General features: G+C 39.8%; 2 protein-coding genes and 1 long non-coding RNA gene across 4 annotated transcripts in view; 2 read left to right on the top strand and 1 right to left on the bottom strand.

The window, feature by feature from the left end:
* The first annotated feature begins 42 nt into the window (after positions 1 to 42).
* ddx47 (DEAD (Asp-Glu-Ala-Asp) box polypeptide 47) lies at positions 43 to 9,420 on the top strand. The gene is made up of 12 exons (XM_061749850.1): positions 43 to 240; positions 416 to 509; positions 1,356 to 1,544; positions 1,625 to 1,696; positions 2,558 to 2,676; positions 2,869 to 2,940; positions 3,018 to 3,134; positions 3,267 to 3,413; positions 4,100 to 4,237; positions 4,334 to 4,404; positions 4,974 to 5,103; positions 8,227 to 9,420. The coding sequence occupies exons 1-12, from the start codon at positions 106 to 108 to the stop codon at positions 8,401 to 8,403; spliced, it is 1,461 nt and encodes a 486-aa protein (XP_061605834.1). The 5' UTR covers positions 43 to 105; the 3' UTR covers positions 8,404 to 9,420.
* LOC133466296 (uncharacterized) lies at positions 1,312 to 14,688 on the bottom strand. Its single transcript, XR_009784912.1, has 4 exons — positions 14,616 to 14,688; positions 14,374 to 14,521; positions 4,957 to 5,126; positions 1,312 to 1,553 (listed from the first exon to the last, which is right to left on the bottom strand). It is a non-coding gene; the product is annotated as an uncharacterized LOC133466296 (long non-coding RNA).
* LOC133466293 (myosin-10) overlaps positions 11,118 to 18,883 on the top strand; it is a 74,936-nt gene continuing 67,170 nt past the window's right edge. For both annotated transcript variants that reach the window (XM_061749849.1, XM_061749848.1), the window contains exons 1-2: positions 11,118 to 11,307; positions 14,302 to 14,679. In XM_061749849.1, coding sequence (XP_061605833.1) covers positions 14,335 to 14,679 — 345 coding nt within the window. In that variant the 5' untranslated portion in view covers positions 11,118 to 11,307; positions 14,302 to 14,334. The remainder of the gene's footprint in view (positions 11,308 to 14,301; positions 14,680 to 18,883) is intronic.

Genomic DNA, 18,883 nt, shown 5'->3' with positions numbered 1-18,883 from the left:
AGTAAAATCCCAAATTCCCATGAATCTTTGCTGTTTCGGCTCAGACGTATTTCCGCATCTGCGCACTGTGGCGCACGAAGGAACACGTTGGTTGGGGCAAAAAGCATGGCGGACATCGGTGAGGGAAGCTCAAAGCAAAACACAGACGCAGAAAAACACGAAGGTTCAAGTAGTGACGATGATAACACCAACAACAACAGTGGCGAAAATCAGGTGGCGGTAAAGACCTTCCAAGACTTGGTAGGTTTCCCGCAATTGAATCAAGAGACTGAACATTTTGTGTCCTCGATGACAGGCAACATAGACGTGTTAGCTAAAAGTAAATCAAAATCTTAACACTATTTTGACCTGCTACTCCAAAGCGGGTGTCTAACAACCGTTTATACGTTTAATTAACATTACCTGCTTTTGATAGGGTGTCACCGACGTACTCTGCGAGTCTTGTGATCTGCTGGGATGGAAGAGTCCAACAAAGATTCAGATTGAAGCTATACCATTGGCACTGCAAGGTTAGACAAGACATCCCAAGCAGTCGTACTGTATGTAGCTGGTATTTCTTTCTGTTGCCTAACTCGAAATTAGCACCAGATTACGTTATTTAAAATTCTACAGTTTTATTTTAATGTGCATATTTGGATTGTATTATCGTATTTTAATGTTTTGCCTTGCCTGAAGATTGCCAGTTTGCTGTGGTGAATTAAAATCTTTATCATGTGAAGCAGCAGTATGTGTGTCAATATAATGAGGTCATGTCATGAAAAATCAACCAAACATTTTCGCTTCACCTCTCAGGTTGACTGTATTGATTGTATGACTATGAAAGAGTTTTGAAGTGATACCAAGCTCAGCTTCCAGGGTGGTGTAGTTTCAAAGATGGACGTTAAGGTCTAGAGGTCTCTGTCATGAGCTTAAAGATTGTAAGCCTCTCTGTGATTAAGCGATTTAGAACAAAAAATGTTTTGTGTTCTGGTCTTTTCCTTCTATTTCCAACCATTCCTCAATATTTGAAGAAACTGAGCGGTGAATGAAAAATTATTTGTTGGTTTTACGTGGAATTATCCCGTGTGTATATTATCCCGTAGGCTTATTTATATCGATTGTTATTTTTAACCCAGTGCAATGTTTTGTAGTAGATGTTGCCCAGATCCTTTATTTTTCTCATAAGGGTTCATACATCACAACATTCCCAACTAATAGATGAATCTTCTTCTTTATCGAGGGATAGTTGTCAACACAATTTAGTTGCTGATTTTGTATTTTTGTTTCGTAGTGAGCTGAGTTAAGGCACCAATGAGTAAAAGACTTGTGGTATCGTATTGATATTTTATATTTATCATCATCTTCTTGCTGTGAAGGAAAGGATGTCATTGGCTTGGCTGAGACCGGTTCAGGAAAGACTGGTGCTTTTGCTCTGCCCATCCTCCAGTCACTGTTGGCCTTACCCCAGAGGCTTCATACCCTCGTCCTCACTCCCACCAGAGAGTTGGCCTTTCAGATCTCAGAGCAGTTTGAGGCCCTCGGTTCAAGCATTGGCGTCAAGTGTGGTACGTTTCCTTTCAAAAGAAGGGTGGGACACAAGAACATGGAATATGATGCTTGGCTTAAAACACCATTTCTGTTGCAGCTGTCATAGTTGGAGGAATTGACATGATGTCTCAGTCTTTGGTGTTGGCCAAGAAACCACACATTGTCATTGGTAAGACAATACGTTCTTTTGGAACAGGGCTGTCAAAACTATCGGTCATCAAAGGCTACATCGTATCACGGTTTTTCTGAGTGGGCCGTTTTTAGGGATGGGAATCAAGAACCAGTTCCCAGTTGTTTTTTCCTCTACATTACAGATTATGAGTGGTTACTGGATATTCTGTATCTCCTGTCCAAAGTTGAAGCTATTAAGAAGTTAAAGCAAACAAGCCAATTTGTATTATTTTATTCTCTCACCCAATGAGAATTGATGAGAGAATCAATAAATGTATTTATTTGATTGACTTAACCTTTATTTATCCAGGTAAAGTAATTGAGAACATATTCTCATTTGCAATGCCGACCTGGCTGCTGACAGCAGAGTAAAACAAAACAAAAAACACAGAGAACCTGCGTCGGATCAATAAGCAGTCTTAATAATGGACATAGGCTCGCTAAATTCTTATTAATTCCTATCTGCCATTATGACTGTAAAAATTATGTTATCATATTACTATGTAATACTGTGGTCCCTGTATTTCGTTGATTTAAAATTTTATAAATAATATCAGAAGTCATGGAATATCTTTAAGTATACAACTATTAAGTTTATGTTAAGGTGATTTTGTATTAAAAAAAAATGCTTGGAATATTTCAAAGTGAAGAGAATTAAAAATGTTTTTACTTGTTTTTTTATCAAAATGAAAATAATAAATCCATCAATCAAGAAACATGCAAAATAAAGTGTTTCTACCTCACACTTTATTTGCTTTTGTGGGCCACTAAAAAATGGGACTGGATCTGGCCTTCAGTTTAACACCGGTGTTGTAGAAGTATTGATTATGTATCATGGCTAACACAAATATTTTTACAGCCACACCCGGTCGACTGATAGACCACATGGAGAACACAAAGGGCTTCTCCTTGCGAGCGCTAAAGTTTCTTGTCATGGATGAAGCAGACCGAATCCTCAACATGGACTTTGAGACTGAGGTGAGTCATTAAACTTCTCCCATAAGTTGAATTTGTTCCTGTTATATAGCAATGCGAATACAGCTGGTATTCGAGTTTCAATTCATGTTTTATGTAGAGGCCCAGAAAATGTCCTACTTGTCAATATACCTTTCACTGACAATGGCAATAAACTAATTTAAATTCTGACATGAGTATGTTTATTTTCATCAGGTGGATAAAATCTTGAAAGTGATTCCCAGGGACAGGCGCACCTTCCTTTTCTCTGCAACGATGACCAAAAAGGTCATTACAACTTTGTCATCATTGGTCGCAAGTGTTACGCAGTACCCTACATTGACCATCCTTTTGATTGCCTACAGGTCCAGAAACTACAGAGAGCCGCTCTGAAAGACCCGGTCAAGTGTGCTGTTTCTACCAAATACTCGACAGTAGAAAAACTGCAACAGTATTACATCTTCATACCATCGAAGTACAAGGTAGCATATTTTCTTTACACATGCTGGTTTTCTGTCACTCCTCACCAAACATCTAAGGGGGAATATAAAGATGACTTGTTTACTGTTGTGGTGACACGCATTATGTTTGTGCTTTGTTTCCATGTGTGGCAGGACTGTTATCTGGTGTCCATCTTGAATGAGCTGGCTGGCAACTCCTTCATCATTTTCTGCAGCACCTGCAACAATGCACAGCGGGTGGCGCTCCTGTTGAGGAACCTCGGCATCACTGCCATCCCTCTTCATGGTCAGATGAGTCAGGTAGATCACGCTGACTTTTTTATCGTAACAAATTTGCTTTCCGCAACCTCAGTCTACATGCATTTGTAATTACAGTAATTTGTGGGAATAAAATGTAATTTGCTTTGTTAGTTGGGGGTTTTACCACTTTACGACCTTAAAATAAATTTGGGAACAAAATCAGTCAATTTCTTTGCTTATGGTGGTTGTTTGTGTATTAGTTAAGAAATACCAAGAAATAGGACTGTTAAAATAACAATTTTAATTGAACCAGGAAATGTGTCGGTCAATTCATGGATCAAACACTTGTTGTTTATGTTGCCGTTCAGCACCTTGTTCGAGAACAGTAGGTTGTGCAAAAAGTAGCAAGACACTGAACAGTTGCATTTGTGCTTTCATAAAATCAGAGAAGGTCAAATTAAACTCACCTGTAAAGGTTTCAGTGCATTTTAGGTTAATCCTAAAATTTCACCCAATAGCCCTAATGTTTTGTAAGTAGTGTGTTCTTCGTGACTTCCACTGTTTTTATTGGGTAACTAAACAATCCATTCAGCATTTTATCCAATCCAAGGAGATACTTAAATTGGGTTGTGCATAGACTTATGCATAGACTGTACTCTCCTCTGATTGTTTTCTATTATTAGTTTCATGTCGGCATATGTTCTTGTACAGTATTTTCAATACTTCACCCTCTTTTCATTGTTCAGAATAAACGTCTCGGCGCGCTAAACAAGTTCAAGGCCAAGTCTCGGTCAGTGCTGCTGGCTACTGACGTGGCATCCAGAGGACTTGACATTCCACACGTTGATTGTGTCATTAACTATGATATCCCCACACACTCCAAGGTAACGCGGTGCTGTCAGTCTCCTTGCCACCTTAGTTCAACAGTTCATTAATTCATGTAGATTTCAGCTGATTCTTGCATCTCTCAACCCACACAGGACTACATCCACAGAGTCGGGCGGACAGCCAGAGCAGGACGGTCGGGGAAGTCTATTACATTTGTCACCCAGTAAGAACTTACTGTTTGTCTCACCAGCAGCCCTCTTCATCCATAATTTTTATTTTCCAATTTACCAATGGGTCTCTAATGGGGCTGGGTCTTGTTAAGAACTTCAATCTCCATGTCAACATACAATATGTGTTATGTCACCTCACTTATATTTGTATTTATTTTTTTGCAATAAAACAGCACAATAACGTATTTGTGCATTTGCTGTACAGAAGAAATAAAGTAGTAAATAAAAACATGACAGTTCTGTATAAAGACTGTAAAAGTGCATGTCAACTTAATATATTTTACCCTTTGGAAATGGTGACAAACCTAACATAACGTTTATTATTATTATTATTATCATTATATATTTTTTTTTAATTTAAACAATAATACAAGAATATCTCCGTCTTTGTTTCTGGCTATTGTTGACTGTCCATCTATAGATTGTGGTGCCCTCCAGTGGCCAGATGGTGAATCGTTTCAAAGGACTCCATGAATTGAGATTGAATGTTGTAATTCATTGACGTTTCAACCAGGTATGTGCTTATAAAAAGGTAGTTGACTGACCTTTTTTTTCCGCTCAGGTATGATGTGGAGCTTTTCCAGAGAATTGAAAGCCTGATTGGAAAGAAACTTCCTGCCTTCCCCACCCACGAGGAGGAGGTGATGATGTTGGTGGAGAGGGTCAGCGAGGCCCAGCGGTTTGCCAGGCTGGTGAGTCAGCATTGTTGCATAATCTTAAAATGTGTGGATAAAGCATGCGTTTAATTTTTTTTAATATTGAAAATTGTGATTAGAAGATTAAAAAAAAGGCTCAGTTTTAATTTCAGTTTCAGTGTTATTCATTTAACAGTGTTTATTACAGGTGCATCTCAATGAATTAAAATTCGAAAACTTCATGCATTTCTGTAGTTCAATTTAAAAATATATAGTCACTACACGGAGTAACTATTTTGATGATTTTAGCTTACCGCTTCCAAAAACCCACTTTTCACCATCTCCAAGAAATTCGAACATTCCCTAAGAAACAGTCCAAAAAAGTATTTTATGGAAATGAGGTTGGAATTGGCATTCTTAAAAGTATTTTCTTGTGTTGAATGAATCTGTATAATTTATAAGTTTTACTTTTGAAATTGCGATGCTGAACTACAATCAACTCGACAATATTTAAATTTGTGAGATGCACCTATATTGTGGTTGTTTGCAGTAGTGCAGAACTCTACTGCATCATCCTGAGAGGTGTGATTAATAGGTGTGACTGTCACGTATCCAAATATTGTGGTACCTTTACTTGCGAGTTTTATTCATTGTGTGACCAAGCTTTCATCTCAATTTTCTCATATCAAATCATTTTTCCATTGAAATACCTTAACAGTGTGAAGCAAAGCACATTTATTTATATAGTGCTTTTCATACACAAGGTAACGCAGTGTGCTTTACATGATTAAAAGCATTTAAAAACAAAAACACTTATAAACATTTAAAACAAAGACAAAAATAAAAGTAGAATTTAAATAGTGTACAGTGCAAGAAATATCAATTAAAAGAGGAAATGCTCTAAAAACCATGAGGAAAAAAAGAAGAGTTATTAACCTGGACTTAAAAATATTCACACTTGGGGCTGACATCACTTCTGTTGGCAACTTTATTCCATTTGTGTGCAGCATAACAGCTAAATGCTGCTTAAACATGTTTGCTTTGGACTCCACTATTTGACCTGAGTCTGTAGATCTCAGAGCCCTACTGGGTTTATAGTCCATTGGCATTTATTTCATGTATTCAGGACCTAAACCATTTAGTGATTTATAGATCAGTAGCAGAACTTTAAAATCTATTCTAAAGCTGACTGGGAGCCAGTGTAGAGACTTTTGAATTGGAGTAATATGCTCTGACTTCTTTGTTCTGGTCAGAACCCGAGCTGCAGCATTCTGAATGAGCTGCAGCTGTTTAATGCTCTTTTGGGGGAGTCCAGTCAGAAGACCATTACAATAGTCAAGTCTACTTGAGATAGAAGCATGGAGGAGCTTCTCCTGGTCTGCTTGGTACATGCAAGCCTTCACTCTGTTGTTCTTCAGAGCGTAAAAGGCAGTTTTAGTAATTTATTTAATAGAATGATAGAATATTTGATATGACTGTTGAAAGTCAAGTTGGAATCTATCAGTACACCAAGGTTTCGGACTTCGTCTTTGGTTTCTAAAGAGAGTGTCTTCAGGAATTTACTAACAGCAATCCTCTTTTCTTTATTTCCAAAAACAATTATCTAAATTTTTGTTGTGGTTTAATTGAACAAAATTTTGGCTCATCCAGTTATCTGTTTCAGACGGTGACACAACACCTCAATTGTAATCTGTTGTAGCCCCTCAAAAACCACCATATTTTTAATAAAGAAAATAGCAGTGTATTGTAAAATACAAATGTAAAAAAGTGAGAATTTAAAGAAATAAACCAGTTTTATAAAGTATTATCTATGTAACTATTTCTTATAAAAAAAAAAGTCCTTTTCACCCAAGCCACTAACTAGTACTAGGAGATGACACAATGCCGAATAAGCCTATCAGCTCCTTTAATATCTTGCTGTAGTTTTCAGTGCTTTATTTATTTATTTGTTTGTTTGTATTTAGTGAATGCCCGATTCATTACCCATGCTGGCCCACTTGGTGGCACACTGAGAATGATGTAGTAGACATGGTGGCACGGTAATGACGCATATTACCTCACAGTGGGCGGAGCGCGGCCCCTTGTCTTTTGTAAAAAGCTCACTAAACATATTTTGAATTCCTGTAGCTGAAAATAATCATACAATAATTACAGTGTAGGCGGCACGGTGGCCGACTGGTTAGAGCGTCAGCCTCACAGTTCTGAGGTGCGGGGTTCAATCCCCGTCCCCGCCTGTGTGGAGTTTACATGTTCTCCCCGTGCCTGCGTGGGTTTTCTCCGGGCACTCCGGTTTCCTCCCACATCCCAAAAACATGCATTAATTGGAGACTCTAAATTGTCCGTAGGCATGACTGTGAGTGCGAATGGTTGTTTGTTTCAATGTGCCCTGCGATTGGCTGGCAACCAGTTCAGGGTGTACCCCGCCTCCTGCCCGATGACAGCTGGGATAGGCTCCAGCACGCCCGCGACCCTAGTGAGGAGAAGCGGCTCAGAAAATGGATGGATGGATAATTACAGTGTAAACAAAAACAGCAATAGTAATAATTGCCGCAAACAATTAAAACCTTTTTCTGAGGACCCCTTTGCTGCCCAAGAAGATGCCTGACATATACACGCAGCGAACAATGCATGCTCAAACAAGCAATAACAGAGTGACTCATTTTGTCTGCATTGTACAACCTGGGATTTTTCTGTCTGATATCGTCATCACAAATACAGACAGGCTTCGATGATGAAAGAAAACAATAGGCATACGTCTTCCTAAAATATGATATAGATGGTGATGATATAAAATAAACGACGTTCAGTAACATCCGAGCAATGCATGCACAGAACGGAGCAATAATAATGAATTTACGACAATTGCCTTTTCCGAAGAATCCAACCCCCCCCCCTCATTTTGTGTTTGTTCCATTCAGTAAACAGCAGAAAGTGCGCCGGGGCATATCTGAAGCTCACTCGCAACAAAAAATAGGCAAGCGACCGCTCATAACTCGAAAAGTTTGTAAGTTCAGGCACTTGTCAGTCAAAGTACCACTGTATTAGAAACGCCTCGGTGTGATGCACTGTAGTTAACACTGCAAATTACATCTGCAAGAACAAACACTATGTTAAATAAATTCCTATGACTGTGTCGATTAACGGAATTTAGAGTATGACATTTGGATTGTATTCCTTCAGGAAATGAAGGAACAAGGTGAAAAAAGGAGAAGACACAGAGATCGTGCTGGCGACGAGGATGACACCGAGCAAGCAAGTGGCGTGAGGAAGAAGGTGAAAGGAGGCCCAGGAGCAAGACCAGGAGGCGGGAAGAAGAGGGGCGCAGCTGCCTGGAGAGGTGGCCGCAGAGGCCTCTGACTTAACTATAGACTGTACATAACCGCAACATTAAATATCTTGTTTTTGAAGCCAAAACTGGATTATGATGACACCCAGTTTTCCTGCCTTTATCTTGGAAGTACATGGCCTTTTAATTACACATAAACATCCCTTTTGTCATTGCATTTTTCCAATTGGAGTAAAATTCTTCCACTTGAAGCGTTGATCAAATGTTTTCTCTTTCCTGACCCCAGGGGGAGCTGTTACTCTGAATAGTGCAGTAAAGGGCGTCCTCGGTTTAGGAATTTCGAGGTTACCAATGGTATGTGGCGTAAGAATACGTCGTCACACGGCACAAAAAGGTACCCTCAGTTACCGTTGGACTTGCCATTTTTCATTTGATGTTTTAGATTTATAGCATAGATGTTTTTAATAAAAATATTGCAATTATTACTCCACTATTGCGTTCGGTTAAGTTAATGATAGGCTATGTGCATTCTGACTACATATTTGGGTTATGTCGCCACCATAGGAATGGAGCTCTCGTAAACCTACAATGTACTGTTTCTAATCATCTGTTGAGCACATGTTTTACAATCTCACAGCACACCACAAACAAAAATTTCCCCCAAAAAAATATTTTCCTAAAATACTGATGTTCTCGTGAAATCTGGGTCAGTTTAATTGAACACAAGCTATTCTGTTGTACGAATAGCGATAGGTGGATACACTGGATAATTGTACCTTCTGCCATTTCATAGAAGAGCATTTAATTGTTCTGCCTGCAGCCTGTCACTATTTGTTTCTGGATGAACCAGGTCAATTTTTAAAATAAATTATATTTGGATCAATTACATGAAACTACATGTATCCCGTGGGAGTGCATCAGGTGTGCTGTGGGAAATTATCCATTTCACTTTCAAAAGGGGTTTATTTACTTCAAATAATGTATCATCGTTCATCTATCTCTGCCAGCAATGCATCGTGATGGGTTGAGCCAAGTTTATGCTCTTCCACTAGATGACAGAAGATGCAATTAAATAGCTTCCATTTTTATTCAGTGGTGTGCTATGATATTTTTTTCAAATATATATTAATAACCTTTGCTCAATACAGGTCGGGAAACACTGGTGTACTGTATTGTACTCGTGAACGTGTGTGTATAGGCTGAGCAACCACAGACCAAAGTAGCAGTGGTAGGAAGTAACAACTTAAAACAACGAGGCAACAGATTTGGAGATTCAAGATATTCCCCATTCATGCCCTTATTTAAGAGAATTGTTTGATGTTGTTGGATAGGCGAATTTGTTGTTTCTTGTGCCAGCCTAATAAACGCAAACCTCTGGCGTAAAAATTATCATTATCAGCTAATTTAGCATTTTTTTGTCACTTCACACCGTTAGCGTTGTTTTGATAGCGTAAACGTTGACACAACGCTAGCTAGCGCCTAACAACATGATGCAACATAACGTAACGTGATTTTTATTCTTCTCAGTATGTAAGTTAATGGGGAGCAAAATAAATTTTGTGTAGAGCTGATTTTTTTATGGGTAAGCTATAGAAAATAATTGATAGTCAAATTTACTTAAATGTACTCAATTAAAAGACTACATTTCAGAGTCTTTTCAGAGGTGGCAAAAGTACTCACACTACTTAAGTATACAAATACTATACTATATAAAATAGATAATGGTAAAAGTAGAAGTACTGATTCAACTAAAAGTGAAAAGTACAGATCTGAAATGTACATAAGTACTGTAATAGCTCTGGCTTTTAATGTTGACTGTTAATTTAAGGGCGGGCCTGATGATTGGCAGTTGTGATGTCATCAAAGATGAAAGATTAAAGGAAGATTTTAGATGAAAGAACAAAGGGACCGTCAAGTCGGAGCTCCAAGTTGGAGCCGATAGCAGGTCTTGTATGAATGTGCATTTTTGTTCCCACTCGTCATTTGTATACAACACCCGTTTTGATAACTTGGTACAACAGGAACAGAACACACAAAATAGTTTCCCCCTTTGATTAACTTGCATATACTGTAGTGCTCATACTTTTGCTAATGTTATGACCTGACTGACAAATATGCTAAATTAGGTATAGATAACAGCAGAAAAAATACACCTTACCTGTTGAAGTTTTTACCGATTAGTTTATTGGTTAATTATTGAATGCCAGAAGCTTGTGCTTTTTTAAACTGTCATAATACACAATGCATTTGTTACAAATCATTCTTGGAGCCGGCCGGCAACATGAAACAATTGTCTTAAGTAAGGCCATGGATGGGGAATATCTTGCTTCTCTGAACTGTCGCCTCATCTTTGTCAGTGTTCCCCAAGAGCTCAATCAAGATCTCAATATTAACATCTTGTTTTTGTGTTATGTCGTCGTCCACGAAAGTGGAAAAAATTATGAGTAGAAGTACAAAATTGTCAAAAAAAAAGTTTAAGTACAGTAAGAAAGTATTTGCACTGTCACTTTATTATTTTTACTTTTACTAAAATAAAAGAATTGAATGAATAGCTACTTTTAGCATATATATATATATATATATATATATATATATATGCGCTAAAAGTAGCTATTCATTCAATTCATTTTGCCAGCCCTGCAAAGGAGCCGTTCTTTTTTTATACTGGAAGCATTGTAACATTTGACAGCAAAACAGATTGTGACGCGCCCCTCTGTTTAATTGGGGGTGCAGTGAAGTGAGTTGGGTGTCCGTTCGTTGTAGGCGGGGGCTGCGGCGATCACTGAAGGGTCTAGGAGGGGCCTCGGTGTAGTGGCAGCAGCCCTGCCTCTGTGGTGCAATTGCATACCAGAGGCCAAACGCATGCCTGCATCTCCATTGTGTGCGTGGAGCAGAACCGTTACACAAGGGCTGCGCATCAGTTGCACAGCGGACTGCGTGGGGAACCGCACTCGAGCTTCACGGAACGACACCAGGTGAGTTTCGGAGGTCACCCGCCGGATATGGATGATGATGGACGGATGCCTATGGTTTTGGGAGCCGGTGTGTTCGAGGTTCTCTCCCAAACTTAGTTGGACGAGGCTCATTATTCGTATGACGGGAGTTCAGAAAGCTGATTTCTATGCTTGCTTGTTGTCTGTTTTTTTTTCAGACTCTTGTTAATCAGATGAACTCGAATTAGACGACACAGCCTGCGCTATAATTAGCAGTTTAAGCTAGCAGCAGGAGTGCACTTTGGGTGAAACTGAACAAACAGGTAGCACCGTTATCACCTAATTAGCTTGTCCCTTTTAAAGCTGAAGGCTACACGACCACGCAGCACCATTAATTATCCGGTTCCTGAACGTGTTAACCTTAATTCCTATCATTGCATTTATTTCTTTGACTGGGTAAACAAGTTTTCTGTCGCATCTTTGGGTTTTGTCAATGCATAGTCTGTCTTACGTAAACCGTATGTTTGAAGTTGACTACAAGCTAGTGCGTTACAATCGATTACTGTGTATTCCAAATTGTAACGGTTAGGTAGATGGGGATTTTTATATGCCGTTAATAACGTATCGGCGTCCCGTTGAGGGTGCACAGAGCGGCGCAGTTACGCACAATGCGCAATTATCATGACACAGTCCAAACGGCGCACTGCGGCTCATGCACACTCTGCAATGAACTCTCTTGTTGTCAACTTTTAACTTATCTCTTAATTGCCAACAGGTTCAGGATTATTATTATTTGATTTTATTTTAACTGTCTTTATATGTAGCCAGGCTGTGTCTGACAGGCAACAAAGCCACGGTGCTGAGGTTTAGTGTGTAACTGTTAACTTGCCCAAAGTCAGTCGGGATAGCCTTCTCGCTACACTGAACAGGATAAGTGGCATAGAAAACAAATATATGGTTGAAAAGCTGTTTCGAATATTTGGGTTACATTATTTAACAGTCACTAATTGTCTAATGGTTCACAGACCTGACTTCCATCCATCCATTCATTTTCTGAGCCGCTTCTCCTCACAAGGGTCGTGGGCGTGCTGGAGCCTATCCCAGCTATCATCGGGCAGGAGGCGGGGTACACCCTGAACTGATTGCCAGCCAATCGCAAGGCACATACAAACAAACAACCATTCGCACTCACTGTCACACTTACAGGCAATTTAGAGTCTCCAATTAATGCATGTTTTTGGGATGTGGGAGGAAACCCACGCAGGCACGGGGAGAACATGCAAACTCCACACAGGCGGGGCCGGGGATTGAACCCCGGTCCTCAGAACTGTGAGGCTGATGCTCTAACCAGTCGACTACCGTGCCGCCCCACCTGACTTCCATGCAATTTATTTTCCACTCAGTGACATTGTGAATTTGAGTGTAAGTTTATCTGTTTCTATATGATGTGATTGACGGGCGACCAGTTCAGGGTGTTGTATGACTTTTGCCCAAAGTCAGCTGAGACAGGGTCCAGCTCCCCATGACCCTGAACAGGATAAGCGTTTTTTAAAAATGGACGGATGACATAATTTGGAACTGTCTAAAACGCATGAAGTAAAAAAAAAAAAAAAGCTTATTGTCGCTTATATGTCCGAAAACTGCGATCAATCAACCAAAACTTGTATGTGTATCTCTACTCATGCTCACTTCAACCTCTGAAAATCTCAAAACAATGACCCTCACCGTAACCATAACCATAACGTTAAGCCTTTTCTTCTCCAAAGGTGCTAACTATAGAGAAAAAGCTTAATGTCCGAAAACTGTAATCAACTGTCACCAAAATGTATGTGGGCATCTCTAGTGATGCCCAGGTGCATCAAAATTTCTTGCCTAATTTTTCTGTAAAGAAAAAGCTTAACGTGCACAGCATCTGTAATACTAGGATTATTCTTCTGATATTTTCAGAGGTGGAAGTGGGCATGAGAAGAGATAAATTTGGGTGACGATTGATTGCAGTTTTCAGACATTGAACGCTGTTAAGAGTTTTCTCTATGGTGAGCACCTATGTAGAAAGCATCTGTAATACTGGTGTTATCGTTTTGATATTTTCAGAGGTTGAAGTGGGCATGAGTAGAGATGTACACACAAGTTTTAAGCTTTTTTACATGAATGCTTTTTAGATTATCCACATCATTTAGCTGTATGAGAAGGTTAAAACTAATGGATCTGAGTAGATTGTACAGGTCTAACTAATGGCGTGACCAGTGGGTGTAAATGATCTATTTTCTGTATCGCTAGTCCTCATTATGTATTCATTTTTATCCTTTATTTATCCAGCCACGTAAGGCAATTGATAAGAGATTCTCATTTGGAATGGCAACCTGGCATAGGTTTGCAGTCGAGCTAGAGCCTATCCCAACTGACTTTGGGCAAGAGGCAGGAAATACCCTGGACTGGTCGCCAGCCAATCGCAGGGCACATACAGTATATACAAACTACCATTCACACTCACATTCACACCAACTGGCAATTCGGAGTCATGCTTTTGGACTGTGGGAGGATTACCCGGTGAAAACCCTAAGAAGTATGGAGAAAGTATGCGAACTCCAAAGGAAGGCAAGAAATACAATTCAAACCCAGAACCTCGGAACTGTGAGGCACACTTGGCAACCACTAATATACTTGGCAACCACTAATACACTGTGCTGTTTATTTTTATTTTTATTTGTCTATTCTATATATAGGATATGTTGTTATTTATTTTTTTTTTGGGGGGGGGGGTTTGCATTCAATTGTTAACAAAAAAAAAACATGGTAACTTCTTGTGTAAATCAAAATTTCCCTATGACATCATTTTGAAAAACACTTTTTTCAAAAGCAATAAGTGGAAAGTACTGTTTTGTAGACAAAGTTTTCAAATTACCATACAGAAAATTTTGGGTTACTAGTCAAGATAAAGTGAATATGTACCTCAATGATAGTGAATGTGCATTGTTGACGTGTTGGTGTTTTTTTGGTGTTTACTACATAAAAAGTTCCACTTATCTCTTCTAGGTGCCCACATTGCTTTCGTCAACCCAACATAAGATGTCCCATCGAAGTGGTCAAGAGGACCCGGAGCGGTACCTGTTTGTGGATCGGGCCGTGGTTTACAACCCGGCAACACAGGCTGACTGGACAGCCAAGAAGCTGGTTTGGGTTCCCTCAGAGCGCCATGGTTTTGAGGGGGCCAGTATCCGTGAGGAGCGCGGTGAGGAGGTTGTGGTGGAGCTGGCTGAAAATGGTAAAAAGGTGGTGATTAACAAGGATGACATCCAGAAGATGAACCCTCCCAAGTTCAGTAAGGTGGAGGACATGGCTGAGCTCACCTGCCTGAATGAGGCATCCGTGCTGCACAACCTGAAGGACCGCTACTACTCCGGACTCATATATGTGAGTAACCCAGCTATCTAAGAGGTTTTTCATAACTGTATATTTTTGTGTGGTGATGATTAACCTTAAAACTCACCTCATGTTTAGTGTTTCTGGCACACCACTGTTAACCTTCAGCCATTTATTATGCAATAGCTATATCAAATATTTATTAGTCTGTGTTTGAGAAATTGGGACAGGATGGGTCATTGAACTTCCTGACCACACATGTTGCACATGTATAGCAAGTCTATGTTGGGGTTAAACCATTGCTCTCTTCTGCTGAACTCTTCTCTTTGGTGCCTCTGGGTGAAATACAGACTATATTGAAGTACTGTATACTGTTCAAATATTACACTGTACCGTATATACAAATGTGCAGTCACTATAAATGGAACTGTTTTTTGGTGTTCTAGATTTCTCTGCTTGTGACCCATTTTATGGTTTTCAGGAATAGAATGTAGGTTGGTTGTCACCTGGGGGAATATCATTCAGGGAGTTGTTGAAAAATCTTAGACAATGCACTTTACAGTCACAGTTTATTCAATAAGAATTAAAATGCTAGTTTCAGATAAAGAACAACATTTTATGGCGTCCAATGTTTGTTATACATGATGCATTCATTCATGGGATTATATACAGTATATCCACACACATGCAACACGTGACGTGTCTGAATTGCTGTTCTATATACATAAATAGCACCGCTGTTTGCTTGAGTAGACATTGTGTTTGGCTTCTGTCCATACAAGGTGAACCACAAGCACAGCGCCTCACCGTGGCCAGCAGGGGAATCGATTCAGCAGAGTTGCGGGCGGGGGGTATTGACAGGATTGTCTGTTCCATTTAAGCACTTTTTTTTAGGCCATATGCACCCATATTACTGTACAGTAAAAATATATTGTTTTATCGTTTTTTTTTCCTGGCCTAAAACGCCCAGTACAGTACAAAGTTATTGTAAATATAAAAAAAAGCTTGAAAATGTTTGCAAGTTCTATATTTTATCCAAACTTACCACACTGGTCTGCTTGGTCATGGTGGCATGACGTACACTACTCATCATAGGTGAGTTGCTTTTATGAGGCACGAGGAATTAGTGTGCTTCCTAGTTCCAAATACGTGGCCAAAGTCAAGCGGCTTGATTAAAAAAAATGTTACTGTACTAAAAATAGCATGTTCCAGACTCCAGAGACTTCTGTTTTGTATTCTTCAGTTAACACTGCCACCATGCAGCTCTTTCTCTCTCTCTGTGCTTGGGCTGTATGGCACAATAGACATAACCGACAACAGATATAACCATCATGACATGGCCACCACATCAATGCCCCACATTCAACATGGCTGCCATGCAGGCACAGAAGGCACGTCTTTTGGAATTTGATCTAGTCATATTGTATATCTGTGACCTATATCTTGTCATTGTGGAAAGTTTCATAAACGACACCCTGTGATTTAGCACAACATGTATTGAAGACTCTAAATTGCCCGTAGGTGTGAATGTGAGTGTGAATGGTTGTTTGTTTATACAGTGGGTACGGAAAGTATTCAGAACCCCTTAAATTTTTCACTCTTTGTTATATTGTGGCTATTTGCTAAAATCATTTATGTTCATTTTTTTCCCTCATTAATGTACACACAGCACCCCATATTGACAGGAAAAAAAGGAATTATTGAAATTTTTGAAGATTTATTAAACAAGAAAAACTGAAATCATAACCATAAGTATTCAGACCCTTTGCTGAGTATTTAGGAGTAGCACCCTTTTGAGCTAATACAGCCATGAGTCTTTTTGGGAACGATGCAACAAGTTTTTCACACCTGGATGTGTGATCATCTGCCATTCCTCCTTGCAGATCCTCTCCAGTTCTGTCAGGTTGGATGGTGAACGTTGGTGGACAGCCATTTTCAGGTCTCTCCAGAGATGCTCAATTGGGTTTTAAGTCAGGGCTCTGGTTGGGCCATTCAAAAACAGTCTCGGAGTTGTTCTGAAGCCACTCCTTCGGTATTTTAGCTTTGTGCTTAATGAATGAATGGATGGATGTATGATGCTTTCTAATGGACCTACATACTTCCTCCAGCACTAGAATCAAAGCTTAGCATGCTCTCTCATTTCACATATACTTTGAATCCCTGTTCCCTTCTAAATTTCTCTTTTTTTCCCCCTAATACCAAGGTGGCTTGGCCTGTGCTTTGTCATGGCTAATGTTCAGCTCGGGATCTTGTTAATTTGGATTTTGGCTTAAACAAATTGCAAACATGTGTTCTCACTAAGTGGGATTTTTTTTGACAGGAAGAACATTTCCTAGTGCAATTGTTTGACTTACCTCCTCAGAGTTCAACTATATCCAGTGCAGACATGATGTAATGCCCCCCTAACTCTAATCCGCTGATTTACAATTTAGGTGAAGGCTTCCATGTTTGGGTCATAGCGCCGACATTTGACACACACTATCCTTTAGGTGCCAGTCACTGTCGTAGCATCTAGTCCGAATGAGGGTGACCGCACAATTGATTGGAAGGGTTTATTTCGACAAGGTGGTGCGTCACAGGCTAATCAGAGCTCCACATTGAGCTGGACCACAGTAGCTTGGAAACAAGCAGGCCTTTGTATAGTAGGATAAGCCTCAGCTGTCAGAAAGCATCAGCATTCTTCCATGACAAAAAGATTGTCCTAGTGTCCATCTGTCTGTCCGTGTGCTTTTCTTCTGTTGTCCACTTCAGCTTGCTTATTAGTGTCCACCTCAGTTAGTTACCATATTTCTTCTTCTCTTCTCTTTCATATTAGCTTATCAGTGACAATGTTTCAAACAAAAGCGCATCCTATCCAGTATATTCTGCATGGGGCTTGATGCTGTCTGATATCACAATTCTTGAACTGTTCATTATGAATTCAAAATAATTTGAACATTTGAATTTGTGAACAAACAGTACATCTTTGATGATAGATTGTTGGTGATATCAGTCAGACAGCCTGCTCTTGAATCCAGGCTTAAGAATCAGGAAGCAGAAGACACCCCTGTCAGTGTGATTTGATTCCATGCATAAAATGTAGTGAACATGTCAAAGCCTGCTCTGTTGTCTTTTCCCGTTGCTGTGACATGTACACATGAGAGTGCTATTAAGGGAACGGTCAAGCTCTTCTTTACACCAAGCACACAGACTAGTGGCATGAAGGCACTGATTTGGTGCACAGAGTGGCCTCTCCTCTACGGTGGAGAGCAGCATATCAATGTCCTGTCCAGAGATGGCAGATGGGGTTGGCTGCCGTGTCCGCTGTTGCCTGTGTGTTGCTCAGCTGTTACCAGGGCACAGGATCCCCTACCCTGGATCTGATTTCACAGTGGAAATATCACCTTTCTTTTCCTGGATGGTGCTTGGCATTATGTTGAGTTATTTGTATGGTCTGCTGCCAGTAATAGTGAAGGTTTGCCATTAGTGTCTTGGTCCTGTGAGATTTATATAATTTTTATCACTCATGCAAAGGACACAGCAGCTGCATTACATATGAGGTTTGACATATTTTCAAAATGTACTAAGGAACTACAGCTCTGTGGTGTAGAGTGGAAGGGAGAGTGATTGCTCCTTTACACACTTCACATCGTATCCCCTACCCAAAGAGTCTGTCTGCAGGCAGGTTGGTATTATGAATGAAATATAGTGGCCCTGATTGGTAAAAAAGACCTAATATTGAACTACAGTAATCGACCCTGAGAGCGCTGCAGGTCCATAGGTGAGGAGGTACAAATACCTGACTTTAATTTCATGGTCAATCATAAACTGACCAAAAATCAATACTCCTTGAACACAAATTAGAGTGTAGAGTTAACATTCTATGTGATATTCTAGATAGCCTCTCAACAGCAGCGCTACTACCATACAGTCGTCAGGATCAGGAATCAACTAAACAAAATCCATTATTATATCAGACCCAATTTAAGATAGAGGAATTGTCATTCCTCAATAAGCCTCAAAAATCAAGTGTGTGTGAGAGTTACTTCTGGGTTTCTTGCTGTAGCTTTGCTCCCCTCATGTGGGGATCAACTCCCCTGAATTAGACCTTTGGAAAAGCCATCAGGCTTCGATCTTCATTTTTACCAGCTCCTCGTTGCTTTGTCAATTTCTTTCTACAGCGTTCTCCTTTTTCGTCTGCTTCTCTTGCACAGAGCATCATTTGTTGTTGGTTTAGGGGCTCCAGTCAACACTGAGCTATTATATAACAATTTCA

The sequence above is a fragment of the Phyllopteryx taeniolatus genome, chromosome 16 (genome assembly GCF_024500385.1).
Source record: "Phyllopteryx taeniolatus isolate TA_2022b chromosome 16, UOR_Ptae_1.2, whole genome shotgun sequence".
NCBI lineage: Eukaryota > Metazoa > Chordata > Actinopteri > Syngnathiformes > Syngnathidae > Phyllopteryx > Phyllopteryx taeniolatus.
The sequence above is the reverse complement of the archived record's forward strand: the minus strand, read 5'-3'. Positions and strand labels throughout refer to the sequence as shown.

Bases quoted from the DNA above. Each gene is read 5' to 3' on its own strand.
- ddx47 (XM_061749850.1), top strand. From the start codon at position 106: ATGGCGGACATCGGTGAGGGAAGCTCAAAGCAAAACACAGACGCAGAA. The intron at 1,545-1,624 runs GTACGTTTCCTT...TTTCTGTTGCAG, and splicing joins AAGCATTGGCGTCAAGTGTG to CTGTCATAGTTGGAGGAATT. The intron at 1,697-2,557 runs GTAAGACAATAC...ATATTTTTACAG, and splicing joins GAAACCACACATTGTCATTG to CCACACCCGGTCGACTGATA.